Source organism: Gallus gallus, chromosome 21 (assembly GCF_016699485.2).
Source record: "Gallus gallus isolate bGalGal1 chromosome 21, bGalGal1.mat.broiler.GRCg7b, whole genome shotgun sequence".
Lineage (NCBI taxonomy): Eukaryota > Metazoa > Chordata > Aves > Galliformes > Phasianidae > Gallus > Gallus gallus.
In genome coordinates this window covers 3,754,907-3,782,481 of record NC_052552.1, presented here as the reverse complement: position 1 = coordinate 3,782,481, position 27,575 = coordinate 3,754,907, and the positions used below count along the sequence as shown (strand labels likewise).

At 43.1% G+C, this 27,575-nt stretch overlaps 1 protein-coding gene across 1 annotated transcript in view; it reads right to left on the bottom strand.

Moving 5' to 3' along the window:
• PEX14 (peroxisomal biogenesis factor 14) overlaps window positions 1-27,575 on the bottom strand; it is a 72,344-nt gene that overhangs the window by 25,821 nt on the left and 18,948 nt on the right. Inside the window, exon 3 of the mRNA XM_001234696.7 lies at window positions 13,345-13,429. Coding sequence (XP_001234697.3) covers window positions 13,345-13,429 — 85 coding nt within the window. The remainder of the gene's footprint in view (window positions 1-13,344; window positions 13,430-27,575) is intronic.

The following is a 27,575-nucleotide window of genomic DNA, read 5'->3' as shown; positions in this document are numbered from 1 at the left end:
TGAACAAGCACGACATGAGAAGTCTGGCACTGAAGTAGAAGGAGCCACTGTGGAGGATGTGCAGTCAGAAAGACAGCTGCAGCCCAACACGTCTGTTATAACCGCAGCAGAAGAGAAGCAGGGCGGCCAGGAGTATGAGCCAAATACGGCCCATGACAGATCTGACCGAGCAAACTGGCTCTAATGTGGAATAACTCCTGACCAGAAGCTACTGCTGATTTGTTATTACTGGAACAGGCTGGTGTGAAATTCTAGAACCAGACTCCTTTTTTTCCCCAAGTCTGAGTTCAAAAGAAAGGAACTGTGTAGAAGAAAAGCAATTTCAAGCCATTCTAAGGAATTCTTTAACTAGATTTGTCAGGATATCCGAAGGATGACTTAATTTTGTATACAAGAATGAGAAAGTCATTCTGATACACCACCCCCAGTTCTGTATTTACTCTGGAATTTCACAGTAGGAAGAGCATCTGCACATCAGACAATGCCCAGCCGAGTACCCTCTGCAGACTAAGACTACCTGCAAAGTAAAGAGCAACTTGCCTTGATGTTGTTTACTTCCCCCTTTTGATTTCAGAACTTGAGAAAGGAAAAGAAGAAGCCCATTCGTCTCAAATGGTCACATGAAAAATCACATAAAGTGCACACTTAATGAACTTCTAGCTTCTGAAGAATGCACAGGATGGAAACACGGAGTATGCAGCACAGCAGTGCTACTCTGCCCTCCCAAAGCACTGCTACGGGGAGCACCGAGAACAGCTGGATGTCTAAGGAAACTGGAAGATCTTTGCAAGCAGGAATGGGAAAATACATGGAAATGTAAAGAAAGGAACACGGAGTAAGCAGCCATGAACACAGGAATCCAGGCTCTTTTTCTGACATGCTTTCTCACGACCTTACAAAGTGACTTTGTTCCTCCAACCCAGTTCCTATGAAGCAGAATCAATGTCAGACGCCTGGGAGTCAAACATCGCAGCACGGGGAAGATAAGCTCTACTAAGAAAAACACATCCAAGCACCATATATTTGATTATTGCGGCACAAACGTTTCAGGTAAATCCGGTTTACGTTTCCCCAAGACAGACAGAGACACCCGTACACCATTTAAAAAGGCACGTCAGCAAGTATTCATTACAGATTATAAATCACCCTTGTTCTTCTTTCTTTTGTTTTAGAGAAATTTTTTACATGCCATTAAAATATTGTTTGCTGAACACTACTACAAAGGTAGCCACCTGTAAAATTAAAGGCTGACGCTGCCAATAAGCGTTGAAATACCTCCTGTTTAAAAGGCAAACCTACTTTGTAATTCTTAACACAACTGTATAAATATTCCTCCACCCACCCTGCACAATTTTGTTGGTTACACTGCATCCATTTGGACAACAACCATCTATGTCACCACACAGGATGTTAACCTTGGGTGGAGAAGAAAGAAACAATAGCAAATGAACTTTCAAGAAACCCAGATTACACATTCAGGCAGGGACCTTCAGGATAAAAGACGAGCGAAGACAAAAAACATTAGGGGACAAGTCAACAAAACAGCAGAACGGTTTCAGAAGATCATTTTTCATCTTTTGCATTGTTTATCGCTATTTTTTTCTCCCCGTGTGCCTTCAGCAGCTCTGGAGAAAATTAAAGGAGTCTGGATAAAACGCCCAGAGGACGACTACTGCTAACAACACTAAAAATAACGAGGGTAAGTGGTGCAAAAACTATGGTGACCACACACGGAGAACTGGAGTGGTAAGGTACAACAGGAGTTTCATCATTGCTCCCTCAGGACATGCAGAGAACATCCTAACTGCCTCTGGTTCTCTAGGGTTCCGATTACCATGCCAAACACACCTCCAGAGTTTCCTTATTAGTATAATAAAAAGGCTCTACACATTTGGGTTCTATTCCCAGCCTTGCTATTGACCTTGCATAGGTCACTTAACCTCCATCTGCCTCAGTTTCTACATCTGTAAAACAGGAATGTTGTTACACAAAATCCTTGGTAGAACATTGGAGACTGAGGTGACAGTTATCAGGTACAAAGCATAACTGATGGTTCTGAGAACATGTAAATGCAATATGTGCACCTGAGCCAAGGTAAAGCATTTGCAACAACTAATTCAAGTAAGAAGTTTAGCCTTTTTGTGTGTGTGCTTGTGGATCATCTTTGGTAAGACTTTTGGATTTCTAACTTATATCAAACCACACAAGTATCCAAATCTGTGCTGTGCTTTGAATAGGTACTAAAAATACCAGATACTCTGGTCTCCCTTTGAGCAAGCACTGCCCTCAAAACCCAGCTGTGGGGGCTGAATGTTCAAAATGGGAATCCCAAAGTGCATTTCTTAAAGACTGCTGTTTTCCAGCACCCCACAAAGTTCCAGCCCAGGAGTGAAAACAGGAGTGGCTACACAAAACTCACAGAGAACATGGAGGGAAGATTAGGAAACATGTACAGGCACGTTGCTGCAACATAAAGCAAGCCAGATCAGTAGGTGAGGCAGCCGGAGCAGCGAGAACCTTGCAACTGCTATCAGCTCATGTGTGTGAGGGAAAATGTTGGAGTTCCAGGGTCGGGAAATAGCCCCTAAGCAAAGGAATCACCTCAGAGATAGAAATGGGTGAGGGGCAGGGCTGCCATGGGGCAGTGTGAGGGGCAGGGCTCGGAGCAGCCGTAAGCAGGGAGCCCCGTACTCCGCTGTGCCAGACCCACCAGACAGGACTGCTCATCATCCGTTGCAGCAGCACAGTAGATGAAGTTCATCAAAAGGACTCCGATTTCCTCCTTGGTTTTCTGTTAGCATTAATCTCATCTGCCTCAGGTGGCCTCCTATGGAATGAGCTCTCCTCTTCTGATGCAGTACTTGGGAGCAGGGCTGACCCTGTGAATGCCCTGCCCAATGGGCAAGAGCAGCTTGCAGGCTGAGCTACTAAATGCCACCTTTGGGGTACCTGCAGTGCACATGCAGCCAGCCCCAGCTCCTGGGATGCACACACACACACACACACACTTCACCCGACACGGAGCTCACACCTCACAAACAAATTATTTAACTACTCTATCCCCCAAGGAAGATGGTGATCATTTCAGATGCAGCTCCCTGCTCGTCTCTCACATACACGCGACGACCTGATAGGTTAAATGCTGCCATTTAATTACAGTAATGGAAGCTGCTATTTTTTGGTTCCCTTGAATTCTCTCTCGCTCTCTTTTTTAAACACACACAGAATCATCTTTTAAACATGCATTTTGTATTTCTGAGTTTAACAGCTGCGTTCTCCTGCTTACTTCAAGTGCGGGAGCGATGATATTCTGATATTCTTCTCTGGGCGACTCACCTTTTAAACACTCTGTTCAAAGGAATTCAGGCTGGGAGCTGCTGCAGACAGGGATGCATGCAAGCACCACAGAGGCCAGGCTGCCTCCATTTACTTGGGTGGTTTGGGCCAGCTTTGTTGAACCCAACTAACTCAACTCCTGCCCCCAAAGCAGCTGAGGATAAACACAGCAGTGCCCTGAGTAACTTTACTGAAAATGCCATAAGCATCAGTACATCACAGAGTGTGACACAGTATGGCAGTCAGGATTACCTCACATCTAACTGCTCCTAACACCTCCGAATCAGTTTCCCCATCCAGCACGGCAATGGTACTTCCTTTTCTTCTCACCGAAGTTTGGAGTCTGCAAACTGTAAAGGTCTGACCAAGAAGAGCAAATGTAAACAGAACATGAAATGCATCTTATCATCTTGCCATTCCGCAGAAGGTGGACGGCTTTGTCAGTTAATATTTCTAGAGTACTTCGACTTTGCACGGCAGCATACAAATATGAAAGACATATTTGTTAAATTCTTGAGCGTGCTGCAAAACACTTGTTTTGTTTTCCCTCTGGTGATTTCAGGGAGGGGGCTGCAGGCGGCCACGGACTATAGACAGCTTTATGGTGAGGAACCCACAACATACATTACACGGGCAGTACAACTAGGTGTGGATTGTACATTTTGTATTGCATGGCAGTTAGAAAAATAATCTAGAAGAAAAGCGTAAGTAATTCCAAGTAAAAATAAATCCTCATCTATGCCAAGGCCACAGTGCTCCTAGAAAAATACCCATACTACACCTGTTCTCAACTTTATTTGTCCTCTAACTGTGAAAAGCTTATTTATTTGTTTCATGGCAGCTGGCTCACGATCAGCCAGCCACCCATGCAGGGATATTGCCCATCTTCTTTCCCTGGTACAGATATCCACCGGTGTCTCTTAAGGATGGAATCTTAAAAGGTGAGGCAAGACAGAGACAAAGGCAAATTTAATTTTATCACCATAAAAAGAGGACATTTCCACATGGGCAGCAAGGACATGAATATCATGTGTATGCGGGGGCAGGGAGGGGATTATAAACGCATTTTTGGCGAAATTCAATAAAGCTGATTCCACTGCATAAGGTCAGCAATTTACTTTTAAAAAATGATATGATTGCAACTTTTAATATAACCCATGTATTTGCTGCAAGATGCTCTAGAAGATTGTGTAATGTAACCACCCGACCTCTCCACAGGAGCAGAGATCACCCCATTTACCCTTTATTGTCTTGCTAAAAGCAATGCACATTTGCACAGAATGACAAAGTCAACAGCTTTTACTTAAGAGAGCCTCAGATTTCATTGAGAATGAATTCTCTGCTCTCCTCCTATGGGAGCGTAGTCTTGCCTGGACTCATCAGAAAGGATAGGAAAGAATGAACCAAAGACTAAATTCTCCTTTTAGCTAAGGAAAGAATCATTGCTTCTCAAATTAGAATTAAGAGGGAACAGTGTGTAGCAGAAAAGCAAATAATAGGATTTCATGTTTGTGTGCACCCAAGACCCAGTGTTTTAAACACAGCAGAAATGTTGTCTAAGAGATCCTAGAGAATTATCTCATGCACGAACTTCTTTTATCTTTCCTAGCAGGAAAGTATCATTAGGTCTGAGATGGATTTCAGCAGAAGAGCAACACAGATTAACCTAATTACACTCCACTCCTTGTTTTAGCCCCAAGAGAGAAGGCTGTCTCCTCAGACTTACAATACCAGGTTCATTCACAGAGCAGATCAGGAACTGAATTCCTTTACTTGCTTCAGGAAGACTGTGGGGAAACCCTGGGCTGCATGACCACGAAGAGCAAATTCCCTCATATATAACAAAAATATTTTTATACAAACAAAAACTAGATTTCTTCATCTGTCTCAAGGTGAAGCTTGCTTCAAAGGTCAAAGCTGCAGGGCTGGATTAGGATTGCACGCAACGTGCCCAAGCCTTGACATCCTGACATTCTCAAGTTTGCAGCTCTCCCCTCCCATACAAACCTGATGGAAGTAAATTCTCTGTTAAGTGTGGCTCTTACTGCAGCAAGCAGCTTCAACAATCACACACGCTACAGCATCAACAATTCCAAAACAAGCATATAAAAGCAGTTTATAAACATAGTTAAAACATATCTAACTACACTGATGCAAAAGTGGTAATTAACTCCATTTCGCAGGTGGGCAAGCTGAGAACAAGCATCTTGCCCAAAGCCAAGTATGTCGTCTATCCTCAGATCTTCCAAGTCTGCTTTCAGATTGCAACTACAAAGGTGATTTTCTTTTAGCACTCTACATTTATTTTCACTTAAAAACACGATAAAGAATGTATTAATTTACAAACTGGACTCAGGAACTGGGTCCTTTTTGCCCACTACTAAGGCTAACTATTTCAGGACTCACAATATAGCTGACTACTTCAGCATCATCTTCCAGAATAGACCTCAAACCACTCTGCTGTAATCATATTGGTTTTGAAATGCTACCAGGAATGGAAATATTATTTTGACAGTAAACAAGACAAATATGACTCAAAACACACTCATGGAGCAATAGAAGTTAATTTTGCAAAGCCATTTTTAACAGCTCTTTTACATTACGTAGTTACTGTCAGATCGCCAAGTGGAGAGACACTATTAAACCCATGACATTCTAATTATTTTTTAAAATTAAGCCTATAACCGATATTTTGGAGCGTATGCAATTTCCCAGGAACCAAAACAGTCTGTTCCAATTTATCAATAATTTTCAAGCTACAAAAACATATCAAAGGTGATTCTGGACTCCACGCTGGAATCATGGGGAATTTCCGTAGCCCAAGAGAAACAGGAGATGGAGCACACTGTTTATCTAATGTAATCTAAATGAATCACCTCTCTTGTTCTGCAGAGCGTACATCTAAATGGTTCGAGATCACCATAGGTTGAGCCTGAAGTGAAAGAGAGAGGATGTTACCACTAATGTGACTCCTACCCTTTGTTACGCAGCGCACAAATGTGCACTTACAGGACATGGAATTTGAGAGTCTCTCCCTGAATGGCTTCTTCACAACATCATTAATATCAAAGGAGTACCTCTTGTAATGCATCTCCTCCATGCTCCACATAAGAAACCAAAGAAAAAGTCACTAATATTTCCACATTTCCAATATTAAGTAGCGGGGCTTGAATCAAAGCCCTTCAAAACAATCTTGCTTAAAGCAATACAGTGTGCAGACCGGTAGGCCTCAAGTTTTCCCTGACTTTTCTTTGCCCTCCAACCAGGCCCAAACCAGACTTCTCCCCCCCTGCTCATCAGCATACTGACAGAGGTCACAGCCAGCATGTTCACACCGAGCTTACACGTACAACGCAGTGTGAGATGACAAGCTTGTTGGAGCTATCCAGTAGCAATGAGGATGTCTTCTCCTGCAGGTGAAAAGCATTTCTATGGAAGAATTTCCAGTTCCAAGTAGAGCTAACTAACCAACATCCAGCACAGCGTTTCATATAGAAAGTATTCCTGCAAAGCAACCCGAACTGTTCCAGAGAAAAGTAACCATTTTATTACAATTCAAATAAACATCTTTTGCAATATTTTAATTGTATTATGATGCATATTGTATCATTATATCAATCTCTTTTTATCAGCTACAATATAAAAGGCTCGAGCCTAATCGATACAGACTGATCTGATGGATCAATAGTATTCCATTAGATATAAGTGTGATATTTTAAATGCTAACACTATTTTTATATTAAAACAGATTTCAAAACTCAGAATTTACAGTGGAATCGAAATGTGTTGTTCAACCTTGTTTCTAGATACTATTGAGCCATGAAAAAACAATTGTTATAAAACAATGAAACGTACACTGAGTACAATGTTCTTCTAAAATAACAAACTCATTTGTAAGCAAGTAGAGCTTCTATCAACACACAGATGTACACATTTTTCTTAATCATCTGGCTATTCTAAACACTATCAGGTTGCAAACAGAAAGGACTGACTTCCTTTGTACACACTGCCATACTGCTAGTTATGCCGAAACCTGCAGCGGGTGTTTTTCCACCCCCTCTTGAATCACTAGTGACTGGGACAAGTCAAAGTTGAGATCTGAACCAACTTCTCCACGTGGTTATGTACTAAATACCTTCCTTCTTCCGAACTTCCTTCCAAATCTTGAGGAATTATAGTAATGGCTTTCTATCCATTACAAAGATTTTCTTCCAAAAACCCTGAAAACTCCAAAGAATCAGTGTATCTGATTCTCCAGAACGTCTTCAGGTGGATCACTTGATCCCGTTTTGCTACCATTCTCGCTGCAGCTCTCTTCTTGGCACACAAGCCAAGGAAATCTGCAGAGCTCATGACAAGTTTAGATAACACGAGCAGTAGCAAAACTGACGGGGGGAAGGAGGTAGCAAGATGAATAGGCTGGTGCTGAGCAGCAGGTGACAGATAGGCACACAGAAGACTGGCAGGACATCTCCTGATGGATAGAGATTCTCAATCACTTTTCAGGAAGGAAAAAGAAGGCAACTAATACAAAATACAGCACTGTGGCATTAGTTTTTGGATCACGAGCACATTTATTCTTCCAGATTATGAGACTCCAGCAGTGGAAATCTTCCTTGTATGTTGAATACTACCAGCACTGGACAGGCACAGTCAAGTACCAGAAATAGAAGTGACAACCAAGAACACTTATTCAGATAGGAACGTTGTGAGTTTGTTATCACTGAAAGCAATCATTCTTTCACTCTTCGTTCTCTGGGTCTCTAAAGAGATCCTTTAGGATACAACCAATTATGCAGGGCTGTACTGATCCAAAGCTTGCATGGGTGACACCTAAAGAACAAACTGGTAGCAAGATATACGACACATTTTTCTTTAACTAAGCATAATATATAAATTATATTAGCTGTCTTCCAAAGTCATGAACAGAGGCCTAAACACTTTTAGTAACAATATCTCCCATGCTGCTTTTCAAGAATCTTGATAAATTCAAGATCGCTCAGACAAAATATTCTTCACTTCCTCTCCTAAAAACAGTGTAGTGATGCTCAACAGCTGCTGTCCCCTACTGCAGAGGTGGATGCTTTTCAGCAGAAAGCACAGTGAGATGTAGATAACCCTACACACATCATCAAATGTGCTTGATGCAAATAGCTGCAAAGTTTCAGTGGTTAATGGGTACAACGTGCTCCAGGATCCTTAAATGAAAAGCATTATGAAAATGCAGAATGCTCTTTGACTTCCCTTTAACCTGTACAATCATTTTTGTACATCTAACACAAGCTGTTAGACTTCCTCTATGCTACTTGAACACCTGTTCCAAACTCCTTTAATAATCAGAAAGCATACACTCCCCTGTTCTACCAATGAAGTAGCTTTTCTCTCATTCTGTGCCAAAGCAGGTTGTTCTAGATGCCTAAGTAGACTAAGTACATTCTTGCCATTTTTTAAAAATTCCAGCTCTCACTTGCAGCTTTGCATGTGCAGGTGATGAGGTCTACCCAGGCACTGGCACAGAACACTCATCAGACAACTAGGGGATGAGCTACCCTACCTGCACATACAAAACAGGACAAGTGCTCACTCACGCAATCAGCTGTGCAGTTAAGTCAGGCCTTCGTTCCTTTTCTTCACTATCTTTTAAGTCCATATCCTGCCAGCATGTTTGAAGAGAAGGACAAGTCATCTAGCATTCCTTTAATACTTTGCACTTATTGCCTAATGACACATTCTTGTATTAAAACCGGTCATTTCTAGGGAAGCATAAGCTTTGGAGGGCCAAGCTAGTTGGTCCAAATAGGTATCTTGACAACACAGGTTACTAACTGCATTTTTTTGCATGAATTGTCACTGGACTCTATCAGCTTGCACTGTAGAAAAAGCTTTGTAAAAACTGTTTGAGCTCTGCTAAGACATGTTAAAGAATTAATTACAAAGTAAAGCTGAAGGAGAAAATTAATTTTGGAAACACAAGAGGTTACTTTTCTTTTCCTCCCTTTTCTGGAAGTGGGGGAGGAAAGGCAGCTATTTTCATCTTCATACTGGGGGCAGGAGCTGGGGGCTGTCCAGTCGATAACCTGGCCATCAGAACAAGGTTTGTAATTAAAAGGTCAGTGACCTGGAAAGCCAGGGCCTCACTCTCAGGGCTTCTCAGTAATGACGGCGCTATTAAATTAAGACTGTTATGAAATCAATGCTAAAAAAGCTTTCATGGTAACGAGATTCCATTCAAGGACATGCAAACTGCCTCATGAAATGGACTTAAATTATAAAAAAGAAAAGTAATAAAAGAGGGTTAAATTGAAATGTGCTGAAGAATTTACTTCCTTTAAAGCCCTCCAGCAGCAGGCTGTGCCCCCTTCTCTCAGGTCCTCAAGGTGATCCACTTTGGTTTCTTTGGCAAAGAAGAAAAGACAGAGTTCAACTTCCAAGAATGCAGACTACAGAAAGAAGAAAATTCACTTGGTTTTCTACTGGATATTCTGGGGCTGACAGCATTTCTTTTCAGGGTCAGGTATCTTTGAGCTCTCATTGGGATGGGGCATGTACAGTTAACTTATTTATTCATCTCTTCAGAAATCACCACAGCCTGACCCTGATGCACTGCAAAAAAAAAAAAAAACCAAAAAAAACTGCAAGACCCACACAAAGATGCTGTGTAGTAATAATTTTCCTATCTGCCCAAGTAATGAAACAGATCAGTAGACAGCACACCAGTAAAAGGGCAACACTCCCAGCAGCCTCCAACACATCCCACTAAGCAGGAGTTTGACAAGCAAGAGTTCTGTATACACATATACATAAAAAAGAGTAAACCAGGTAGCACATCTCCTCAAAACTGCTCAGCCTTCCAAGTGGACTCTTTCCCAACCAATTTAAGCCAACAACGATACATTTACTTCTCCTCGCTGCAATCCCACTCACCTGTAACTCATTTCTGAGCTCCCTGTGTGCTTTTTGCCACAATCCCACACCAGGAAGGCACTGCTGCACTCATTTTACAAATGAAGAGAGCCAGCAACCAAGGAAAAAATGCTTCATCCGAGGCTACATAAGAAGTTACAGCCTAGCAGTTACTGCCCTCCCTGGCCAACAGGACCAGCACCCCGAATAAAGGATCCCCACATGCTTTGTGCACTTCAACCCTATCTTGCCAGAAGTTACAGATTTGGAGTACACAAAATTAACAAGCCACATGAGTTAGTGGATGAGTAGCTGAGCAATACAGGACATCTGAGGCACAACAGTTAGATGACAGACACATTTCCACAAGGGTTTAAGCCCCACATGTTGTCTAATTATTCCCAAGGCGCCGCTGATTCTGTGGCATGTCATCAGCAGAATCAGCGAGTTGGACAAAAAACAAACAGCATCTTTTTTCTTTCTTTTCTTTCAGATACTCTGAAGGGAAACAGCTGTTTTTCCCTTCATCTGAAGAAGTTCATGATAAAAAGGAGGAAATGTCATAAATTACACAAAATGCCAGCGTAAGCTTCAAAGAAAATGATAAATGATTCTAATAACTTCATGTTTCTCATTAATGTCTCTGTATTTGGGAGTTTAAAAGTGCTCAAGACAACACAGAAACCTCATCCGACTTTTGAAAGACCTTTTTACAAATCGAGGACACCCTCACCCTCCAAACTGCTGGCAGCAGAGTCAGACCAGGCTCCTGAGAGCAGTTCAGCAAACCCCTGACCTGTGATGAGTAACCAGGACAGGCTACTTTCAGCTGCTGCAACTACTGTTTCACCAGGAACCAGACCCAGTGCTGCTGGTGAAATGTAGTAAGAACTTCAGTTTTCTGTGTTCTAAAACACTTTCTGGACTGGCAGTGAAGACTTCTCTAGCAGATGGTCCAACTTTCTGTGAATGGGGATAACCATAGTCACTGGAATTACAATGACTGCAGGAACAGCCAAGTCATCTCTCATTTACCCAGACTGGATTTAGCCACAACACAACGGTTTCAGGAATAATTGCCCCCCAGTGCTAAAGCACACAGACACAATGACAGCAGGAACCCTTTGCTCTCGAGCGCTGGACAGGGATCGCGTTGTAAGCTCAGTGCTCAGATTCCATATGGCCGTATTTCCAATGACTGCTGGGCACAAGCACGACTGGACCCTGCTCCTTCCCACCTCCTACTGTTAAGTTTTCAAACAAATAATTAGCACAAAGGGAAGGAGAGCTAATTAACAAACAGGAGCATACAAACAGCTATACCAAACCATTTCTGCTGTTTAGTAATTATTAGACAAGTAATTCATAAGAAGTATTAGTCGGGCCACAGTTTCTCTCTGCCTCCATCTCCCCACCCTTCCTCTTCTCCCAGTCAGGGATTTATTAAAATTAAACAGATTAGATGGAGCTCCTGATACTAAAAACTGTTCAGCGAAGCCTGCGGTGGGGAAGTGCAGAGCAAACACCAGAGACATTTGTCTCTAAATTGCTCTAAATACCTTCTGCAAATGAAATTCTAACCCAGCTGTGTTGAGAGAGAAAATGAGGAATAACTGGTCATTGTCAGCACAGGAGAAGATCAGGCAGTTATAATATTGCACGATATACTGGGGGCTAAGGATCTCTCGGCAACAATAGATTTTGTATCAGGTTACCCCGGGTAATCAGCACAGCTTTTAGGCTCAGCTTTCCCTTGCTTCATTGCTTCGATGATAGAGTTGAAATCCCCGAGCTTTTATGATTAATTACTCCCTGTAGGTCCACATATTTCAAGGAAAAACTCATGGAGCACAGCGGCCAACAGGCTCCAAATTTTAATGCCATCCTGATGGGAGGGCAGGGCAAGCAACATACCTAAGCATGTGGCTGGAACGCTCTCTAACTGGCACTAGGACAAGCAGTGAGACGATCACATTAGAACTGATGTACCCATGACCTACTTGTCATGACAACATTGCTGAAACACAGAACTGCCATGGCCTTCTACATCCTTTGGTGTTCAAGATGAGCAGAGAGATACATATTCTTAAACTCTCCATCTCATGATATCAGGTCTCGGGCATCTCGATAAATAGTTCATATCCTCAAATAGGTTAACGTGTTCCATAGTCTTCTCTACTTTTTAAAACCCAAGATCCTTGGCTATAGAATTTGATGCACTCTGAAGCACTCACATCTTCAGTGTTTACATGGGTCACTCCCCTCTGAAGCCTGGAGTATCGTTCCAACTGCTTTAAGTGTTCCACTGTGCATGTAATTAACTCCAAGGTAAGGCTGTCCTAATTATTTGCATCTTACATTAAAGATCTAAGCAATATGATCCTAGAAATGTAGCATAACGTGGAAGGGAACATAATACGGAGTGAACTTCACATGACATGCACTGTAAGCTCTTGGCAAAAGACTTTAATATAACGAAAAAAATAAACAAAAGGTAGTTTCTTGAAGAATCAAAAAGTAAAATGAATTCTCAAGTAGGCAATGGAAAAAGTATGTTCCACCTGTCTAAAACAACATAGAATTTGTCAGGATCTGTTCTGTCTCTACTACAGAAAACAAGTAAACCCAGCCAGCAGTCTACCATTTCAGCCTGAAAGCCAAGTTGACCCCAAGGTCGACCTTACCCTGACCTTGTATGCTTTCACAAAGTCCTTTGCCCTTCACTCCTCTGCCTGGCTCTCTTCAGAAACATTCGACCTTTTCACCTCGAAGTTGGTCATTCTAAAGCCAATGTCACGAAGGCTAGAACTGATCAACTGGTCCACAACTCCAAACCGTCCTCATCTCAGAAAACATGCAATAATAGTTAACGTGAGAACCTCCAATGTGCCTTCTGTATTTTACAATTCCACATCTGGCACCAATATTGCTCTAGTCAGTATGGAAGAAAAGAGAGTGGTATTTCTTATAAACCTCACATCTTTTTCTCGGACAGACTACCCACTTAGTCCTCAGCATCCAATACTCCATAGCAATACTCCTTAGCTTTACCCCTAAGCCAAACTCCCCCATCATGAGGAGACCACAGACTTAAAGAGTCCATACCTTTCTTCTTCAGAAATGCTCTTCTGGTTGCAATTGGACTTTGGCGGACTCGGGGATTCTGTAAAAATTTCACTGCTGTCACAATCTGATGAGGGCAGGAGGATTGTAGAAAGAGAAGAGAGAAAAAGACTGAGGTTAGGAATGGTCAGATTGATACTTCTCATTATGCATTCTGTACTGCGAAGCAAGGCATTGCATCTAACACATGGAGAGAGTCTGGAGCTGACACCAATCCAACTTTCAGAAATAGTTCAACGAACATCAGTTTGTGGCTCCACTCTCATCAGAACAATTATACTATTTTGACCTAGAAGTTTCTTTTTGAATTGCTCTTTCAGCAGCTCAACCTGTACAAAAGTCCCCATGAAGATTCCTGGAGGTTTCTGTCATTTATAGTGATCTCCTTACCTCGGCTGGCTCCTATAGCCGATGGCAGCCTCGAAACATTACATGTGATCTGCAACAACAGACTGTTACTAAGAAGAACACTTCTTTTCTATCTGACTGCTCCCTGCAGATTCTAAGAGATTCAGGCCTTTTCTGCCATCATTCCAATTGAACTGCCAGCAATAAATAAACCTTAGCTCATCACGACTGGAAAAGAAGCAACTTCCCATGTTTTGGATCACACAACAACAGAGAAAAAAAAAAAAAAAGAAAAAAAAAAGTCCCTTTTCTTGACATAAATGGTTTGGCGAGTGGTTACTTCATGTTCCACCCCAGTAGAAATCACAGATTATTTTTGTCTAATGACTGACTTCCTCTACGTGCTTCTTTAAGGTGTCATAGCACTTAAAACAAACCACTTATCCAAACAAAGGATGAAGTCTGGGATAATACTGAACGGCATCAACAACAATAGCATCAGTTTTTTGCATTAGGATTTAGTGCCAGTGGAAGGTATTTCCTTTTTTTGTTCATGTGGCAGAGGTCAACTTTCCACATACCCTCCTGTATGATTACACACGTTATTACATGTTGCTGCACTGGTGGAGAACAGCTGATTCAATTTACCTCTGTACAAAGGCATCTGTTCTGGCTGTGGCATCAAGGAGAATAATATGCCTCAAGTTAACGGCACTTCGGCGATGGACCCATCCATGTGAGCTGGTGGAAGAGATGAATTCCTTCCACTCTAGCTAAAAATAACCATGCATTTCCAAAGAAGAGCATTTTTCCCTCCCAAACAGTGCCCTACGCCTTCTCCTAAAATGGTGGCACACATCAGAGCTATGTTAGGTAAGTCTTGGAGAATTCAACTTCAAATAGTTCCAAGAATTCAGTTCCAAAAAGGTTTTCAAAAAATTTCACAGCAGAAGAATGAAAAATGGCATCACCATTGAAATCACTAAGTTCAATTCTGTGTTTGAATCAAACCCTTCGAATATGCATTTCTGGTCAGAGAGCAAAGTTCTGATGGGTTTAATGGCACTTTCAATGTACTCCTCAGTGCATTCCATCAATGTTTCTTTTTTTTTTTTTTTTTTAAATTGCATCTCTTATTTCTTTAAATACATTAATCAGGCTAGTGTAGGCAAAACGGATCCATTGGACAATGCAATAAACATGAATTATCATCTATCCAACACACATAATGGCTTAAAAATACATAATAGCAGGTGTAGTTTAAATGATTAGTTATTACACCTGTGGTGGGTCTGATTCAATTGGGGAAAATCATCTTTAATAGGTTAAAAGGTTTAGATCACCAGGCTTCCCTTAAAGTGGCTGTAGAGAGGGTATGATGGAGTACGCTGTCATTACTAATTCATTTAAGAAAAACATGGGGGATACAGCAAAGAACAGCATAAACGAGAGAATCCAATTTAAACATCAGGTAAAGCAGAAAACACCTTTTAAAAAAGCATGATAAATGAATTTGGAAGAGAGATGAAATTGACATATTTATTTTAACGGGAATTTGACGAAGTCCCGGCGCACTTTGAAGTTGGGGGGATAAAATGAAGGAGATATTTTTCATTCTTTCCCTTTTCTTATTTTCCTTCATTATTTTTAAGTTTACATTCAGTGATTTTGAGCCATAAAACACGACAGCACAACACCCCCCATAAAGCACATTTTGGTTTCGCTGACGTGTATTTGATCTCTCTGGCTGCACGCAGGTGACAGGCAAATCGCAGCCGACATTGCCGTGCCGGATGCAGGGATACGAAGCACACAAACTAATAACCTTCAGGTAATATGCTGAATAAGAAAGATGCCCAAATGAGCAAACCAACAGATAGGCGAACATATCAAACCCACTTTCCTCCTAACAGTAATTACTTGTTTGTTTCTTCAGGAACTCCTCAACACTCCCTCCCACGTTCAGCGAGGAGATGCAGGCACAAAAGGCCTGCAGACCTGGAAGCCAGCGAGCTCTCAGCTTTAATTATCAGGTTTTAAGCACAAAACAGCCTGTAAGAAATGAACGGTGTTTTTCATTGTGCTATTTTAATCACAACCCTTTTAACGTTTTATTGATTCTAACTCTTTATTAAAACTTATTTTTGCCTAGCAAAAAAAATGTAAACATTTCAGTAGTAAAATTCCCTCCAAAATAAACTTCTGGTTTATCTCTTCCCTGCATCATTTCCTGCATTATTCACAAAGTGTTTAATCTTAAACAACATAAAATTACAGGCAATAACAAACTTTACAGAAAAAAAAATCCCAAACTCCTCCATCCGATAAGGCCGCACGGCTCCTATTTGTGTTTGCATTTCCTCCTGCAGGCTGAGCCGAAACTTCTGCCTTTCCCCCATTCATCTCCTATACGTGAGCAACTCGAACCAGTCCTGGCCATGCCAAAACGCCAATATTTTCAACGTATGCACCCAGGAACTTCCCAGCCTCCCGTGGATCATTTTCTTTGCAAACCCAAAGGGCAACTGCAGCCCCCAGTCCAAAAAATGAGAGGAAGGAGGGAGAAGATGCAACCCTGCAAAAAGCACGCAGCAAACAGCGCTCTGACTCAGCTGCTAACACTGCTCTGCACTATTTCTGTAGCGTCTGTAACGCTTCTCCGAATTTTTCTGCCATTAGGACACTGCCAGATAATGTGCGCTGTATCACTACTGTGATCCTCAGACTGCCAGCACGCCCCGGCCAGCAGACTGGTTTCATCCCGAGGATCGGTTACGTGTTTCACTGAATAGCATAGCTGGTGTTCAAAAGGCAGCTAATTGCAGAGATGTGCGCTGCTCCTGCGGTGCCACGGCGCTCACAGATGGGGTTCTGACTGGTGCTGCCGGGCGGAACCCCGCTGCAGGTCTCCTCCTACAGTTTCATTTTCTAATTAGAAGACGAATGTGACTATTTGCGGATTGTATTTGCGCCTGGCCAAATTGCATCAATTCAGGCCAAATATTCTGCTTCAATGTCAAAGATATAAAACGGAGACAGGAACTTTATTGCAGATGTTGTGGGAGTGCAGCAAGCCGGTGAAATTCCGGGCCAAAGCACGGCACTTTGCCGTTACAGCCAAGGTCCCTCGTTCCTAATTCCCCTCCCTTCGGTGCTAATGGGGAAATCAACCTTATTTCTTAGTATGCTCAACGCTGCAGGAAAGCAATCTGAGCTACTTTATCAGTTACTTGCATTAGAAAAATAAACCGTGAAATTTAAAATGCTATGGCAAACGCCTCCTTTCTGCCATCTCAAAGAAAAAATAAAACAACCAACAACCAACCCCAAACAAGCGACAAAAATGGAAAACAAAATACCCTCATCACTAAAAGCTCCACAGGGTTTGCTAACTGAGGTCCACACAGAAAAGAGAATTGGAAGCTGCCGGGAGTGCAGCCAGAAAGAGCTGTGACACATTTCCCAGTGCTGGGAACCCTCTGTAGGTTATTACTGAACAGCGTTTGTTGATAGACTGAGACTTTGAGATGACCTGTGATGTAAAGGTTGGGGCTGAATTATACGTTGCAGGGGATGGTATTTTGTCTTTCTGAGTGGATCTGTATCTGTTTAAATGCAACACTTCTTTTCATTAAGCAGAGGCGGCACAGGCCATGAACTATGCACAGACAGTTTACATTACATGTGCGGAAGCAATCAACACTGGCAATATACATGACGTATGTAAAAGAAGTTGGAATTAATTTTTTTCCCAGTATATTAAAAAACAGTAATATGGCAGTATCAACAAACGCTCAGCCTATTTCAGCCAGAGCAGAAGGCCACAGCCATAGGGCAAATGGAACTGATCAATATATTAGCCTGCAGCAACACCCCCTCAGTGTACGGCTGTACGTCTGCAAGGCTCAGAAGATTAAATTGTCTGTGAAAGGTTTCTGCACTCCTACTCTAAAGGAGATACCCAGAATCCTGTTAACAAGCGTCAGGCTAAAGCCAACTTACGCTTTAACAAGGGCTGACTTAAAAGCCCGGCGCTGCGACGAGCAAGAAAACCCTTCCAACAGAAATGCTGCATTTTAGCAAGAAATCAGTGCTCTGTCAGGACTCACTTGACAAACATCGTTATCGGCGGCACACGGATATAGTTGCAAAGCAGCTGTTAATCAGAGAAACACATCATAGAACGCTGATGCTAGCACTCGTGAAAAAATGCAAGGGGCTAATTATGAAGCCATATATCTCACTAAAGAGGCACTGTGCTCGCAATTCCAGGCACAGCTCAGGGCCGGGTCCTGGGACACCGCTGTGCTCCTCGCAGGATGAGCCCTTCCAGCGCTGCCCAGGGAGCCCTGCGGGGGTCCCATGGGGACTGCGCCCCCCAGAGAGATGGCCCAGGGAGAGGAACACCCCAAAGCCCCGACAGCTCCACTGAAATCAGGGCAGAATTGGGAATTTCTTTCTACCGTGAGATAACTCAGAAAATGACAAAGTTTGGCAGATCTCCAGGTTGTGCAGAGAGAAGTTTTTAAATAAGAAAAAGCCCTCACATCGAATCGAGCAAAGAGCAAAATGAATCCAGTTCGAAGCGAGATTCGCGGGGGTCAGAACCAGAGGGGACAAAAGCAAAGAACAAGCAAGATCCAAACCGAAGCCGAGGGGCAGGACCCGGCACTACAAGAGAACACCGCAGCGCTCGCAAGAACTACGAAGGCCCAACGCCGGGCGCCGCCACGGCCCGCGGACAGCTCCGGAGCGGGGCTGAGCGGAAGGCGGCAGCGCCCGCGGTCCCGCCGCCCCCCGCCGCCCTCAGGCCGCGCGCCCCGGGGCGCAGCGCGGAGCCACGACTCCCCCTAGCCGAGGCGCGCCGCAGCTCCGGCAGCCGGGCCCAAATGAAGTGTTTTCACTCGGTGGAAATGAAATGTTTTGCAAGATGAAACAGAAAGAAAATTGAGGTTTTAGGTAATTACTAGTTGGCATTTACATATCACAGGCTGGTTCAACACCTATTCATTTTCCTCTTTTATTTTCAATTTTTTAAAATTGCTCATTAAAATGAACACATGACAGGGACGGGGGGGAAAAAAATTACTCTTCCTCTTTTTTTCCCGAGGACTACAAAATCCAGATCTACTTTAAATACATTTATCTATAATTATCACATACACAAAAACCTCGCTTCATTTACATTCGCGGGGTGACCAAGAAAAGCCGTTCTGGCAGCGGGCGGCAGCAGCCGAAGCCGAGCCGAGCCGAGCCGAGCCGAGCCCGGCTGCCCTCGCTGAGCACGGCTCCGTGCCGCGGCCCCGGCCGCCCGCCCTCCCTCCCACAGGCGTTCCCTTCTCCTCCTCTGCCTCTCTCTCTCGGAAGGGTCTCCGCACAGCCCCGCTCTCGGTTTCTTTGTTCCAGGAGCACACGCGTTTCCTCCCCCCCAGCCGCTCCCGACCTCCCCACGTCTCTCCTCGCACCCCTCGCCCTCCCGTCCCGGCACTGTGTGTATGACAGCCGCGCTCTCCCGGCTCTGCGCTCTCTCCTCCAGATTCCCACTGTTCACTCACGTAAATATTTCCCATGCAAACCCCTTAATTTCCCTGCACCCTCCAGCTTCTTTAATTTTAACCTTGTGAGAGTCTTATTTAACCCCACGCTGCATCTCAGGATACAATTTGTATGAAAAATGCTACATAAAATAAAGTTTTATTGTATCATATGTTAAGAACATAAAACATCTCTGATAGAAGTGTACAGGGGCTGACATGATAGACTAATATATTTTAAGGTCTATTGTGTAAATATGTATTTAGGGAATTCTAAAGCATGGTATTATTGACCCAAGTCTCTCTTAAAACACGATGATATATGGAATGAAAGCCCTTATGAAAAGGAGCAACTTCGTCTGTGTAGTAGTCACCTTTCAAAGTGAAATATCTCTGCCATCTTCAGTTTCTTCTGATTCAATTTAGAACTGAGTGGACATCTTGACAAAATCTCTCTCTTTTTATCAGAAATGATACTCGTTCAGGTAATACATTCATAAAACCATGGAGAACGAGAAACCTTTGCCATGCTTGAAAAGAAGTGCACAGTAACTGTACTTACAGTGCTATGTGTGCCTGTAGCTCCGACAGGAGCCCCTCCAAATGAGACGCTGTAACATCAGGCTTAACCCCACATCAACTGTTGCAGGCAGCAATAAATGGTGGGAAAACACCTTGCGAGGAGCACGAGCACAGCAGCAAACCCCACGTCTTAAACTGATACGGTGGCCATAACAAATGCTACCCAAGAAGGAGCACAAACATTTCTTCTGGAGTTAATTTTTAATTGAGAAGGAAAGATACAATCTCACTTTCGGAGGAAATGTAAACGTTAAAAAAAATCCCCTTTTTGTACTCCTGCCTAAACTGAAGTTGCAAGCTTCCTACAGCCACCAGTACCACCAAAGAAGGTATTACAGCAAGATGAGGTGGGGGGGAGGGAAGATAATGCCTGCGATCCAGCGGGCAGCAAATTACTTGAAGTTCTGTTTACACAGAAATGGCAGTGACCTCAGAGCTGAGCGTATGGGAACCCTGCAGATAATCCACGGACACAGAGGTCAGCATCTCATGCAAGAAGGTAGGGCATCCAGCTCCCAAGAGCGGGTGAAGCCAGTGTGCTACAGTCAGGTTAACAGAGCAACTCAACAGAACCTAGGGAAGCTGCTGGAGAGATGGTGGAAGGTTAGAACTGACTGGAGAGAACGTGATCTTGTAGATCTTCAGGACAGCACCCAATTCACACATCTTGCTCCCCCCTGCTTACAGAAGGAAGCTCAAGGATCTGTGCCGTAAAATTAATGCGAGTGTCAAGTTGTTGAGTTGAATCACTCCAAAGGAATGTAATGACTCAGTGTCCAAGATGCTCACTACAGCAGAACTGTGAGATCATCCTGTGGCTCTACAACTAAATAAAATGCATGACACAGTCTTCAGGGGAACAGACGGCAGCACCTCCAGCTCTCCCCTCATGGCCAGTCCAAGGGAGCTCACTTACAACCCTGGTGAAAGAAATGTCTTTCACCCTGCTGTATTCACACACACACACACACACACACAAGGATTAAAAACGACGAAGCAGTAATTTACCGCATCTTCATTCTTTTAACTGCAGGGCAGACAAGGACTGCTGGAGCTTCATTCACATGCTAGGGAGCCCGAAGATGACTTAAGTATAGGAAGCCTGTGTCACATCTAACAACTGTGCCGAGTACTAAAACGGCTATTGAAGGCTCCAGAATGCCACATCAATCAAAGAGAAGCAGCAGAACAGGATCATTGTTCAGACTCACTTAGATCCTTCTAATTCCATAGTCAAGAGATTGGCAAATGCTAGTAATACAATGGTTGAAATTTAATGCAAGAGAATTGAAAGTATATCCCATCTGCGGAAGAAGATAGTAAAGGCACTTCAGACTGAAATAACTCAAACGTACATGAAATATCAGCAAGCTATCCTTCCTTGAATTTCTCTTTTCAAGAATCCCATTTCAGAGAGCCCCGGGAAACCCACTTAATAGCTCCATAGGAAATACAGCTTAGAAACAGAGCACCTTCCCTCCTGCGACAAAACCCCAAACTCTTGGGGTTGAAGCCAATGGGCTGTGCTGGCATTGCTGCGTGGAAGATCTAAAAGTGAGAATACAAAAGGAGATACAGAAGGAAACGACTTGGATCACCAGAACCTAGCAAACAAAAGGTTTCATGCTGAAAACACGAAAGCAGCTAGAAATTGTGACAGGTGCCCAATAAATCATGCAAACCACAGCAGTTGGGAAGTAATATCAAAAGGAGAAAGGCTTAGAATACTGGAGGACCTTACTGTAAATTTAATATTGTACTTAGAGCTCTTTGGGACAAGAATTGTCTTTTTACCCTGTGTTTGCAGAGTGCCTGGTGCTGGTCTGCAACTGGCCTCCTAGTCACTTATTGCAGCACAAATAATAAAGGCTGAGCAGACCATGCACTTTGTTCCTGCTGTTAATTGCCCCATTAAGGGAAAAAGTAAGTAAGGGACAAGAAATCTGATTGGCCAGAGCTGCCTATCTATAGGGATTACAAATGTAATAATTTTATAGATTCGAAAGCAGCTGCGTCCCTTGTCTTTGTCCAGTTCTCAACAGAAAAAAAGCACACATCACAAAATTTCCCCTTCATAAGCAGGCACTTGCATGAGCAGTTTCAAAAGCAACTGAGCTTCCCTGCCACCTCTGGAGGATGCTTCCTCTAGAACAGGAGCAAAACACAAAATAAGGGCTAACATGGGGAACATTTCCACCAGAGCTGCCCAAGCCATTAATATTCTACAAAGAACGAGTTTGCTTTCCCATGGGGTCAATTTGGCATTTTGCACGGATGTGTTACATTCACTGTTTAAAGAAACAAAGCATATAGGTGGCAGGAAAAAATCAGGATGCTGCTCCAATGCAGCAGCCTGCATGCACAAAAAATCACGCATACTGATCACCAACTTCTCTCTCTTGAAACGCTCGAATAAGACTCCCTCCATCCTAAACTAAATTAAAATGTCTAAGAGAATTAGTTCTAATTACACTTAAGTCAGGGTGCTCCTGCCTACTTTTGACATGGAAATTTGGGTTCAAACCAGGAAGATTTACAAAATCAGAGGTTCGAAATTGCAGTCCTACTGGTTTTTGTTTTCCTTAAACCTTGGCACAGCCAGCACATGTCAGGGACTATCATAATTATACGCCTTATGTGCTGAAAAATTAATAAACAATTACTCACTTCAGGAAAAAAAGAAAACAGCTTTTTCCTTGACAAATGCTGCAGAGAACATCGGCAACCTCTCTGAAATCTGGGTCCACACCACAGCAAGGGATCAGCAGCAAGGTAAGGACGGCCACTGCTGCTCCATGGAGAGCTGGACTGCAGCAGTGCTGGCACTGAGCTCAGGGCCGCGCTGATCCACAGCAGCATTCTGGCTTTGTAACAGAAGAAAGAAGATTCAGCCTTCACAGCTGCTTTGGCTCAAGTACAGGCTGTTCAATCAATTGCTGCTAAGCCTACAAAGTCCAAAAGTGGGAGGAAATGTTTGAAATACGCTATTTTAACCCTGTCAGACCAACAAGGGCTTGCACATTGCTGGAAGCTGAGGGCGATGCTGCAGCAGCAACCCTGAGGTAGGAATTCATGCTCACCTTCCAGGAAATTATGAGACTGGTAAAAAAAAATACATGGTTTCTTGGACAAATAGGTGAGACAGCAAGTGTGTGGGACTCTGGTCAATTCTTACTGAAATTTATTTGCAGTCCAAGTCTTAGCTAAAATCTGCATTCAATTAGTTAAGGAATGCTATATGATCTTCCTTACAATCCAGAGGGAACTCAGGTGCACTTGCACTGTAAAGCTTCAAATTTTCCTTAAAACATAAAATAAAATTAAATAAGTTCCACATCTCCCTTTTTAAGCAGACCCATGCTACTGAGTCCTCACCCCACCTTAAATCAATGGTAACCCAATTCAGATGCCTTACAGCTCTGTCTGAGAACTAGCGGAGAGATCAACGCTTTTTATCTTCAGGATTATGGAGCGCCACTTGGCTGACTAACACACCCAGCAGCCCATTAGACATGCCACAGAAGGCTCACTGTTCCTCCTTCCACCCCTCAGATCTGAGAAAGCAGCATATAAACTTCACCCCTCTGTGCTGCAGTTCTTAGCCTGCCTGCCTTCTTTCATACTCTAAACATACCAAGATTTATTAACCTTTACAGTAAAAACAAATAAAATGATGATGAAGTAAAAACGCAGTGATGTAAGGGCTGCAGCTAGCACCGTTTATCTGTGGAAATCCAATTAGTGCTCAAGTGGTAGAGATACCTGGAAAAGTGCTCACAATCAAATCAAAAAATGATACAAAAACATTAACCTGATGGCTAAAAACTCCACATTTAACCATTTAAAGTAATAAAGGCGCTTTTATTGAGTATTTTCTATATTTCATTAGGTTCCAAATTGACGAGGAGCCCAAGAGATGCATTTCCTGGGCTTTTGGGTCCTTAGACCAAATGCTTGACTTTGTTGTTGTTGTTGTAAAACGAAAAGAGAACGTGTGCTTCTTGCTAGAATGGCAAGCTTCCTGCAGCAGCAGCCACAGCAACTATTGCAGGGGCAGGAAATGCTGGGGAGCCTGTGAAGATATTCATATATTAGATATCACACATTCATTCTGTACTCACTGTGATGCGACCAGAAATGCTGTTTGAATTACTCTTCCATTAGAGGGAATCAGGATTTACCTCCGTTGCTGTGTTCTACCAAAAATTCCTCTCTCAAAGCCATTGTATCATAGCCCTGCGCTGGAAAACTGACTGCACTGACAAGATGGTTGGTGGACAGACAAGCAGCTCCTGCCCACCTCAGTGGGCTCAAAAGACAAGAGAAGGGATGAATGAACAGCGAGGTGAGCCAAGTCCCTCACAGTAGTGCCCTCAGCCTCGGTCTCCTTTACCAGACTGTACAAAAAGCACACAGTGCAATGCCCATGCTCCAACCAAGGCTTTGTCTTTCTGGACCCTGTGACCCTGCTGCCTTTTGTCAGCATCACTTCATTTTCTTTTTAAAGAGAAATGAGGAGAGGGTAACAGTCAATGTGCACGAGACCAACCTTCTGAGTAACAATTTTCTTCATCTCTCTAAAACCACAGAGCACGAGATAACACTGGGTAAGTTTGGGAGCATCTCACAGAACCTTATCGTTGGTTTGCTTACAGCAAAATGCCAAACCTGCTTCCGGTATCAATCTATGCATGCTGCTCTTAAGCTTTACACAGAGGAGCTGAGTATACACATTCAGAGTAACCTGCATTAAATGCAAAATATAATGCAGTGAAATTCCATTCCCATGTGATTTAATTGAGTTAGAAGAAGCAAATTTCCTCAAACTACACAGAAAGTACGGAAAAATTAAAAGGCCTCATTTCCTGTCTTCCAGCTATTGCAGGACTGTTCTCTCCTATTTACTTTTTCATATTTTGCCCATTTATTTTTAAAAGTCCTGAAGTCTTTACTACCTTTTAAGGGACATTTCCCGACAGATCATTGAAAGGATTTTAATCTAAAGCTAAACCTTAAGATCCTTTTCCTTAATATGAACCCACTACTCAGAAATAAATCTAAGCCTTAACGGTACGATATGAAGAGCGCTCAGACTGTAAGGACTGGGTACCAGAAACACAGCTATTCTCTGGCTTCATTGTTCCACTGGGCTCTGCTAGTCACACCCACACGCTCAGAACTGACTGGCCCTATGTGTGGTATTCTCTTTCTGCAGCAAATATTCATGAATTAGCTTTCAGATGCCCCAGAGTACCACCTGTCTTCAGGGAGCAATTTCTACGTTTCTAACTTTTGTATTCGGTATGTAGCAAATTATAAAGAGGAAGGTGATACCTGGGATCTCTATGCTGAAATGTAAAATGCTTTAAAAAAAATAAAAAAAGAAAGAAGGAAAAAAAAAACACTACACCAAACAGGTTCAACATAGCAGCATTTAGATTCCCCTCCGCTCCTTCCCTCGTGATCAACAGGGATGAGCACTGGGTAAGAATCTGCGGTGAGAGATCTTCTGCTCCTGTTTGGAGTATAAAGAGTCCTGTTTTATTATTCTGCGTTTGCATGTGGCAGCAAATGTGTAAATGTTTTAATAATACCAAAAATCCCAACAGAGTGGAGGAGGATATGAAATAAAGGAATACAAGGACATTTACTTCCTTGAGAGCGAGACAGAAAGGAAAAGAGAGAAGGAAGATGACACGATAAGGGACAAAGCAAGCTTTCTGGGGGTATATCTGGAAAAAAATAGAACAGAAATCATTAGGAAGTCCACAGTGCATCTACAGTGATACAGTGCGGATCAATTCATTTAACACTGCCCTGTACATTTACAGAAAAGTACTTTTGATATAATAAAGGCTCATAAACACACAGAAATTGGGTTAGATCTGTTTCGAATTCCTGCCAAACAATGGTTCAGAAAAATGAAGCTCTATTTTAATTAGCTCGACTCAAGAGTGATTTGATAACAGCAGATGCTGTCTGGATGCTTTCAGCTTGATGGGCTCCACATACATGAACTTAAGAGTGGCTTTGATGCAATTAGATCTCACTCTCTCCTTTAACATGCGTTAGGCTCTGGAACCAATGGCTTGGGTGTATTTAACATCTTGAACTAGAAGGATATTGACAGCCTTCCTCATTCTTCAGATGTGTGGAGCTAAAGCAAAGATGACTTACTTGGGGCTGATCTGTGATGCTTCAACAACTTGAAGACAGAAACAAAAGGGCACCAATGTATTACCCACAGCATAACGTTAAGGTCTTAGCATTAGATCTTCTTCTGCTACAAACCACATTTCTTGGCTTGTAATTGTTACAGTCTCAGTTAGTCCAGTAAAACAAAACAACACAACAACCAACCACCCACCCTATCAATTGCTGTTTCAATTTATGTCATTTTCTGTAAAAATCAGAAGGACTCAATAATTCCACACGTCTTCCACTCCTTTATTCCTAGAAGACACCCCATACCACCACACTGTGCAGTTACGGTAGGTCCCATCCAGCCACAGCACAGTTCTCCCACCCACTCTCTACCATTTTCTTTCGGAGACAACTTGTTCCACTCCTGGGAACATCTGCACACTGACACGTTACAGAACCCTTTGCCTTTCTGAAGTGATCTCACTACCTCACTCTGTAGCCATAAAGTACAGACATTTGCTAAAGGACACATGCAACATAGGAGCTGCTTCAGTGCGTCGGGGACGAGGCTAATAGGAGGTCTTGATTTGTTAATTATCTGACAGTTTGTCACAGCTGGGCTGTAAAGAGTGGGTGGGGGGAAACCTTTCTGCTTGGCTCTATCTTCCTCTAAATGCTGAATTAGGCTGTCAAACCCTTCATCCCACCACAAGAGGCTGCGAAAGGAAGGGCCAGGCTATCCTTCCTCCTTCTCTCAGCAGGATATGTTGTTTCAGTTGTCCTACACTCCCACCACGTCTCTGGAAACGAATAGGGCATATATAAGTGACCTTCACACCACCACACCATGCCCAGTTATGTCAAGGGGCGTTAGCAGACCTGAGCATGATAAATCAGAGAGGAAATCCCAGTGCCACGGGAGCAAGCAAGGGGCGTTTATCCTGCAAGGAGTCCTAAAGTTGCTACCTGCTTGAATCAGCAATTTCACAGCAAGGTTTTGGAAAGCAGAAGGCTTGGCCCCTGTGGGAACTGACAGTCAGATAGATATGGAGTTACAGAGATAACGGGGTGGGGTAATAGCAAGATTCCCTTTCTTCTTACATTTCTGCCCCATGTAATCCCCTAAATAGGGGCAAAAGTTCAGGCTGTGAAATGGGATAATGTATGGAATACCCCCATGGAGACAAAGCTGGAAAAGCAGAAAGCAGGTTGTGATATAGCAGTACTTACTAGAAATGCTTACGCCTCTTAAATCCAGTTAAACGTGGCCGTTAAGCCGTGAGAGCCTAGGGAGATCCCCACCCACTCCTCCGTTTTCCCTGCAGGCCACGTCCAGAGCATCCCATCACTCAAGTCCTCTCCTCAACAGGCCCTGGATTATGAAAAATCCCCTGCAGGAGCTTCCCACGTGCACAGGACACACCCCATTCCTACCACCATCGATGCATCTCGCTCTGAGACGTGGGAGGCTCACAATGTATTCCAGACTCACAGGGGTGCTGACTGCTCGCAGTGGGAAAATCAAAGGCATTCAGCTCCGGCTTTATGCAGGTGATCAGAAGCTATAGGGTCCCATGAGCTGACCATAAACATTCCCCTATTCCA